Raw genomic sequence first — 8,792 nt, forward strand, 5'->3', positions numbered from 1 at the left:
AAAAGTAGCAAAAAATATTTTCTTTTATTATAAATTTTTAAAAAATGTAATTAAAAATAAAGAGAGTATGTTAATTTTTATATATGAAATATTTAAATAATTATATTATTTTAAAAATATTTTCTAAAATATTAAAATATTTCTATATAAAAGTATTAATTAATAACAAAAATATTATAGATGCTTTATTATAGATACTTTAAATGTGTTAAAATAAAACCTGGAATATTTTATACATGCATTATATTACGTGATTTTTAGAGCGAATTATATATACCATTGAGAAAATGAAAAAATAATATATCTATTATAAAAGCAATATATCTATTTTCAAATTAATATATATTGTTGCGTCCGCGGAACGATATGTATCGAACGCGCGCGCGACACAATTGATCGGCACACGCTCGCACTCGCGCACTCGAAAATAATAATACGGTTCTTTGAAACACAAGAACCACGAAACATAGAACCACGAGAAACATACAAGAACTCAGATAATTCGTAAAACGAAACACAGATTTTAACGCGCAACCGCTCAGCTTGACAGCTGGGCTCAGACTCAGCTGATCGTCGTTGATGTTAAACAACCTCTTAACAACGCGCGCGGAGACGATCTTCTTCCATCGACGTACTTCCCGACAGAATAACGGATGGCGTATACATCCGCGAACGAGACGCGAGGACGCAACAATATAAATAATAAATAATTTTTATAAATTACTAACCGCATATCTCTCTGGCTGCTTCAGGCTCTCTCACTGTTCTCTGGCTGTTCGATACTTTTCCAGATATCCTTCTCCTTTCTTCATCCTTTGCTTGCACCTTCACAGCACTCATGTTCACTCGCGAACAAACAATTAATTATATTTAGTCATATGTAGAAACGATTACGAGACACTTTGCACGGCACTCCCGATCGCGAATAATTACGAGAAACACACTTTAATATATTTTTAGTATAAGGGATAGAGAAGTACGATTCGCTCGACGTTTTTATAAGATCAAATTAAATACTAATTCATTACAAATGTTGTCTTTATTATTGATATATGTATGCAATACATGTATATTAATACGAATTATAGTCGAAAGTTTAATATAATTGAAAGTCATGATCCAATAATCGTTTAATTAATAATTAATTTAAGAATATACGACGTATTTCGCACTACGATCTTTACTGCTCGAGTGTTGCCGTGTGAATGATACCAAGACCGTATGACTAGCGCGCTATTGTTTACATCGTCAAGGCCGAACACCGTGTTATTGTCCGTTCGTCATATCGAAATATATTGTATTATATTATATTATATTTTATATTATAATATAATATAATATAAATATGTTAAAGTACGTAAAATATATCGATGACGAACAAACAATAATACCGACCTTGGCGTAAACAATACATATATATTATATTATATTATATTATATTATATTATATTATATTATATTATATTTTACGTATTTTGATACAGCAAATAATTCGTCGATATTGATCGCGATCGCGTCTAGAAAAGGATTTAACGGAGCGCCTTGTACTACTACTTTACTCTTTGAGTGTCGTCGCGCGAATAATAATAGAGCCGAGAAAATTAGTCCGAAAGACCGTGTTATTATTATTTTTTTATCGAAACATTTTTCAAGACTATGGCATATAAACATTAGCGCGCTATTGTTTACGCCGCCAAGGTCGGTGTTATTGTCTTGTTCGTCATCGAAATATTTTACGTACTTTAACACACACACACACACACACACACACACACACACGCACGCGCACACACACACACACACACACACACACACACACACACACACACTCACTCACTCACACTCACACACACACACACACACACACACACACACACACTCACACTCACACTCACTCACACACACACACACACACACACACACACACACACACACACGCGCGCGCGCGCGCGCGCGCGCACGCACGCACACGCATATATATATATATATATATATATATATATATATATACATATACATATACATATGGAATATATTAAAATATATAGAAGTACTTTAGATTATATAGATTTTTTAATTATATGATTATTTATTAAAAGATTGTATGATGTATCATGGAGCCTTACATTATATTAATTGTTTAGATCCACGATTCAATTATTTTACTGTGCGTCCTTATAATCCGAATTATATTTCAATGATTGAAAAATAAAACAATAAAACGTCGCAGACATATTATATTCGACTCTATAAATATCTATAAATATTAAAGGAATAATTTCTGCTCGTAAAAATCGATTTCATATCGAAATAATAATTTATTATTTTAGATTTCTGTTACTACATATATATATATGATTCTTATTATAATTAATTAAATGAATAAATTACGAAATATGCGATTCGAGAATTTTCGTCGCGGTATGTATATAGATATTAATTATGTGTTATTTATAAAAGTTAATTAATTATATTGTTATAATAAATAATTTTCCGATGTTAATCGCGATCGTATCTAGAAAAGAAATTTAACGGCGTATCACTATATTACTCGTTAGAAAATATTAGACAATAACATATGAAATTATATAAATCGTTTCACAATCGACATGCAGATATTACAATGCTATCTGTATCTCATTTATATAATTTCATATGTTATTGTCTAATATTTTCTCTAATGTGTTATATTAATTATTTTGTTTCAATTTTTAATCACGGTAATAAATGATTGCGATTCGATAAAGATTTATAGTTGCGATACAGTTTCATGTCGTGAATTAATTTTTAATTAATTAATTTATATTAATATTTAAAGCAAATTATGTTTCGATACTAATCGTAATCGTGTTTAGTAAAAAAATTACAATACAATACGTTTCTCACCACTACCTTATTACTCGAGAGTCACCGTGCGAATGATGACAAAGCCGAAACATAGCGCATTACTGTTTATATTTTATATTGCCAAAGTCGAACACCGTGTTATCAATAATTCGTTGCCAAAATATTTTATATATTATAAAATGTACATTAACGCGGAATATATTAAATTAATGAAGTATTTTAATTTATTGATTAAAATTGATTATTTATTAAACAATTTATCCTTTCATTATGCTAATTATTTGCATCTATAATTCGATTGATTTACTTCGTGTTCTCTCACAATCCAAATTACATTTAGATTGTCAAGTAGAACGATAAAGTAACACGGATGAAATATATTTGTGACTCTAAATATTATAATAATAATTATTGTCCGTAAAAATCGCAACGATCGAAGTAATTATTTAATATTTTGGATTTCTATCATTTAATCGATTTTCGATTAAATTGTATATTGTTTAATAACAAGGATTGAGAAAATTAAAACATTGGTCGAAATATAATTAATTCTAATATTAAAGCTTTAACATAGCGCGCTACTGTTTATTTTTTGTATTACCAAAGTCGAACACCGTGTTATCGATAATTCGTTGCCGAAATATTTTATATATTATAAAATATACGCTAACGCGGAATATTAAATTATAGAAGTATTTTCATTAATTAATTAAAATTGATTATTTATTAAATAACTTATCACGGAACCTTTCGTTATGCTAATTATTTGAATTTATTCGATTATTTTATTTTCAAAGTCTAATTCTATAATATTTAGTTTTGCATTTTAGAAGACTGACTTAGAGCGAGCTAGATAAATAAATAAATAAATAAATAAAAAATAAATAAATGATGTTGAGAAGAAAAAGAACACACATAAATAAATAAATAAATAAATAAATAAATAAATAATAGCGTGGAAAGAGAGAACATACTAATATTTTTATATAATAAATTATTATTAATTAAATTATTTATATTTTTATTTATATTATTTATATTATCAGAGAGACATATATGTTACCCTCTGAGAACATTCGTGGACATTGGCTTTGTAGTTCATGTTCACGTTTTTATGTCCACAGAGGGAGTATCGCTTCCAGGGATCACCTAAAAGCGGGCCATGACATCTCTCAGTCTTCTCTCTGGTTGAACTCAATCCAACTTTTGTATTGGCTTACCGCGTCGGCTTCTGCCGCGCGGCAAGTGTTGCCGCGTCCTGTGTGCAGAAGCCCTTAGAAGTTTTATAAAGACCTATTGGCCGCATTCAGCAGACTCAACAGTTGGGCAACATTACTAGATTTTCCGATGTAATTCGACGCTGATTGGTCGGACCTGAAAGTAGAAACCAATCATGTTCGATTGCTACTTAGCGGTTGAGTCCGCTGAATGCAGCCATTCACATGAATTGTGACAATAAAGCAAATGCGCACAGGGACCAAAGGGAGTAAATATACTTCGTCCTGATTGGTTAATTAAACGCTTCTTTTTCTCGACAACACATTTTCGAATCTATGTGGATAGCTCTTTAATTATGACTTATATTATCTATAATGTAATGATTATTTTGTGTGTACACATACAGTGTACAATCGTGTATGCATAATTACTACTGACAGTAATTGCATTACATACTACGTGCCTGCGTAAACAACTTTCGGAATTATCGTAAAATATTACGCATGCGTAAACGGTAAAAGATTACCGTACATTAATCACTGCGTAAACGCATAGCCCCGCGGCGTAAACATAGTAATGAAGGAGTAATTTACATTTCTATTTTTTTTTAGTTAATCATAAATTAAAGAGAATGACTTGTGGAAAATGTTACGCGTATGTTATCACGAATAACGTAAATTTTTAGAATTTGCAAAAAAAGAAAGTAATAATTGATAGTAACACTTGTCTTGATCACATTGCTATGATAAAATGTCTAACACACTCACACCATTTGTATACTGGGCTCAAACAGAGAATCAAATCACATTAAAAGTAGACTTAACAGATGTAAAGGTACGATATATGATGTATGTTGAATATACCTGAGAGCAAGAGAGAAAACGTGTGTTTTTTATAAATAATATTTCTATCTCTCCTAGAAAAAAAATTTGTAAAAGTAATCTATTTATGTTTTGTTACAGGATTTTAATGTTGATCTAAAGGAAACTACATTGCAAGTTACAGCTTATGGCCAAGGAGCTAGAGGTCTAAATAATTACAGTTTTAATTTGAATCTTTATTCACCTATTGATCCAAATGTAATAACAAGTTTATAAATTAATTTTTGCATATATCTATATAATACAATTGTTAAATTAAAAGTATGTTTTATATGTAATACTATAGGAAAGTAGTTACAAAGTAATTGATCGTCAAGTAGATTTTATCTTGAAAAAGAAATCTAGTAGTTGGTGGCCAAGATTAACAAGTCAACCGCAAAAGCCTTCATGGCTTAAGATTGATTTTGATAAATGGAAAAGTGAGGATATGGATGACAATGATGATGAAAAGCGTGATATTCGTAATGATTATCCTGACATGTATGATAAATTGCACAAAGAAGAATTTGGCTATAGAAAAGGTATTGAATTAATATGAATAAAAATTATATATTGTATAATGATATTACAATATTGATATTTTGCATTATTTTTTCAGAGGATCTTACTAAGGTGTATCTAGTGATATATAATCTCTGTCAATTTGTTGGCTTTATTTATATATTTGCTATAATGTGTATAAGATATTCACGAGATGGGCCAGGTACATTCATACACATGGTCATTTCTAAAATATTTTCAATCTTTTGGTACAAGAGAAACAAACTCTCGAGACTTTATTGAAGCTCTTTTAGCAAGAGCTCTTTGTATGCATGGAAATTTATAATAGTATAAGAAATTTTTTAGAAATAGATTTATCTTAAACACAAAATATATTTTTTAGATTTCATGAAAGAAACATATGCAGCTGTTGGCAATCCACTCAAGTTTATACAACTTTTACAATTTCTGGAGGTAATGCATCCTCTATTTGGATATACAAAAAGTAGCATACTTGTGTCTTTCTTACAAGTTGGAGGTAGGGGATTTGTATTGTTTCTCATGATTGATGCCGAACCTCGAATGCAAATTAAGCCAGTCGTTTTCTATCTATTCCTAATATGGAGTACAATAGAGATAGTTAGATATCCATACTACATTACACAGTTATTGAATATTGAGATATCCTTTTTAACATGGTTAAGATATACTATATGGATACCATTATATCCATTAGGTTTTGTATGCGAGGGTATCGTAATATTGCGAAATATTCCATATTTTGAGGAAACTCAGAAATTCACAGTTTCCTTACCGAATACTTATAATTTTGCTCTCCACTTCCCGTCTGTCATGAGACTTTATTTACTTCTATTGCTCTTGCCTGGAATATATACATTAATGTCTCGTATGAGTCAATTACGCTCTAGAAAACTTGGAAAATCTACTATTAAGAGAAAATATAAATGATTTGTGTAAATAACTTCAAGCTCATTTACCATATTCTTTATTTTATCTTTTATAATTGCTATTATTATGAAAAGGTAAATAAAAAAGAGCATAATATAATGGTATAATGGTTACTGTTTTAACAGAGTAAAGAAAAGCTTTTTTAATAATGCTGTAATTTTGTATAAAGGTGTTTTATATTGTTTTAAGTCATAATTTTTTTTTTAAACAAAATTACATTAAATCTTGTGCATTCAAATTTAGTTGCCTAAGCTGATTTTATTTTATAAATATGCATTTATTACTAATGTATATATTTCAAACAAAGAAAGCAATATTAAAGTTAATATTAAGACATTGATTTTGCATATGTCTCAGACAAATTCTGTATATGGACAAAATAGAATAAATGATGTAAATAAAATAATATGTAAGATTGGAATCTACAATATCTAATATATCATTGATATAAAATATAGATTTATAAAAAAACATTGTCGTGTGTGAAAAGATGATGTAATTTGTTGCATGTTAACAGCAAGATATAAAATTTATATTCATTATTTGAAAGAACAGATAATTGAAGATATACCTAATATTAGAAAGAGACTTGAGAGTTTGAGAGCGGCCATCAGCCGCAGCGGACACATTTTCCGTAGAGGGGGAAATATATATATTTATTCTAAAGCTTCTAGTTAAAGCGACGTGGTTTCTCTCTGATCTTATGCAATGTATACGATTTATTCGAGAAATGTATTTGAGATATATATGAAATAAATAATATTTAATATTTAGCTTTCAGAAAATTCTTTCAGTTTTATTCATTTAGTGTGCGTGTTATGCGATAAATTTTCTAACCTTATTAAATATACGAAACTCGTTATGTGACGTGATATACACAAGTGAGGATATATATTTTTATTTAAATTATCTAAATTATATATTAAAAATGTATCCTATGGATTTGACAAAGACAGTTCCATCAGACAATAAAAACAGAAATGTGTTTCTGAATGACGGCGAATTAGACAAAATTGCTCTATTTCTTGTTGGAAATCAACAACGTTTTAGAGAAAATATCATAATTCCCAGACTACTGGGACCTGTGCAAATAAAAACTATTGAAGAGAAAAGAATAGAAAGTGTAATGGAAAGTTGTGCATTTAAAAGCATCATGAGTTGTGTTATTGGTATATATTCTATTACCTATTATATGTATATATAAATATATTGAATACAAAAAATTACAAATAACAAAAAGTACAAAAATATCAAAACTATATAACGCACTAATTGAAGCATCCATTTTTTTCAGGCTATGGCTTAGGAGCAGCTATTGGACTATTCTCTTCTAGTGTAAATCCTAATATAGCAAGTGTTGAAAAGCAACAAAGCGCACGAGAAATATTAAGAGAAATGAAAAGCACAACGCTTAGTTATGCGAAAAATTTTGCAGTTGTTGGATGTATATTTTCTGCCATTGAATGCACAATAGAATCGGTAATATTCAATTAGCTGAACAAGTTGAGAAATTTTTACTTTCATATAATAATAATTGATTGTTTTGCCTAATTATACATATCTTTGTGTATTGTAAAAATTGTTAATTTCATTACTATCTTCTTAATTATTTGTTGTTAATTTCAGTATAGAGGTAAAACTGATTGGAAAAATGGCACATATGCAGGTGGCTTAACAGGTGGATTAATCGGTTTAAGGGGTAGTTACAATATTCTTGCATTATAAATTATTCCTTTATGTATTCTGTTCAATTGTTAAGCCATTTAATTTCCTATCATTCTTTACAGCTGGTATAAAAGCAGGAATAGTTGGTGCTGCAGGTTTTGCAGCATTCTCAACAGCAATAGACTATTACATGCACAGATCTTAAACTACACAATTTACATTAGTTAGAATATACATATATTTGTATAAAAAAGATATATAAAAGTTTATGTGTGTGTAATCATATATCTGTACAAAATTTGTAAAAACAGAAATATTTCAAATGTAAAAATGCTCATAAAACTAGTATCATATGACTGAAAGATTGGAGGCATAAAATATATTGTTTTTTATATTAATTCACTGCCTAATATAATATGATAATAATTTATATGAACTTTTTTCCTATTTATAATCACATTCCACATATTTCGTTGCTTATATTGTATGAAATACAACTTGCACACTATATGTAATACACATAGAAAATTACAAAATTTTTAGCCACATTCATCTTACACATTATGATTTTTATTTCTATCGACATACTGATAATGTGAATATCTAGAAATACATGTAGCTTTTTCCTATTATTCATATTTTATGTAATACAAAACTTAAAAAAAAAAGTTAAAAATATTCAACCAAGAAACAAAATACATATAGATTAAGTATATAAATATATTTAAAAGT

General features: G+C 28.8%; 2 protein-coding genes and 1 long non-coding RNA gene across 5 annotated transcripts; 2 read left to right on the plus strand and 1 right to left on the minus strand.

Annotated features, from left to right (window-relative positions):
• Positions 1 to 4,408: 4,408 nt before the first annotated feature.
• Hacd2 (3-hydroxyacyl-CoA dehydratase 2) lies at positions 4,409 to 7,168 on the plus strand. 3 transcript variants are annotated; one of them, XM_083103959.1, is made up of 6 exons: positions 4,409 to 4,579; positions 4,677 to 4,899; positions 5,028 to 5,144; positions 5,233 to 5,467; positions 5,545 to 5,649; positions 5,830 to 7,168. In XM_083103959.1, the coding sequence occupies exons 2-6, from the start codon at positions 4,816 to 4,818 to the stop codon at positions 6,393 to 6,395; spliced, it is 1,107 nt and encodes a 368-aa protein (XP_082960085.1). In that variant the 5' UTR covers positions 4,409 to 4,579; positions 4,677 to 4,815; the 3' UTR covers positions 6,396 to 7,168. The 3 variants fall into 3 exon arrangements, with proteins under 3 accessions (XP_082960085.1, XP_082960084.1, XP_082960086.1); XM_083103958.1 differs by having other exon boundaries at positions 4,409 to 4,899; XM_083103960.1 differs by lacking the exon at positions 4,409 to 4,579 and having other exon boundaries at positions 4,813 to 4,948.
• LOC145974135 (uncharacterized) lies at positions 4,913 to 7,551 on the minus strand. Its single transcript, XR_014439633.1, has 3 exons — positions 6,967 to 7,551; positions 6,148 to 6,309; positions 4,913 to 6,041 (listed from the first exon to the last, which is right to left on the minus strand). It is a non-coding gene; the product is annotated as an uncharacterized LOC145974135 (long non-coding RNA).
• LOC145974134 (mitochondrial import inner membrane translocase subunit Tim22) lies at positions 7,310 to 8,458 on the plus strand. The gene is made up of 4 exons (XM_083103965.1): positions 7,310 to 7,564; positions 7,690 to 7,874; positions 8,022 to 8,094; positions 8,183 to 8,458. Exons 1-4 carry the CDS (start codon positions 7,324 to 7,326, stop codon positions 8,263 to 8,265), a joined length of 582 nt encoding a protein of 193 aa, XP_082960091.1. The 5' UTR covers positions 7,310 to 7,323; the 3' UTR covers positions 8,266 to 8,458.
• The last annotated feature ends 334 nt before the right edge of the window (positions 8,459 to 8,792 follow it).

The sequence above is a fragment of the Camponotus vicinus genome, unplaced genomic scaffold (assembly GCF_025532165.1).
Source record: "Camponotus vicinus isolate PSW18456_S1 unplaced genomic scaffold, iyCamVici1.0 SCAF_7, whole genome shotgun sequence".
NCBI classification, from domain to species: Eukaryota; Metazoa; Arthropoda; class Insecta; order Hymenoptera; family Formicidae; genus Camponotus; species Camponotus vicinus.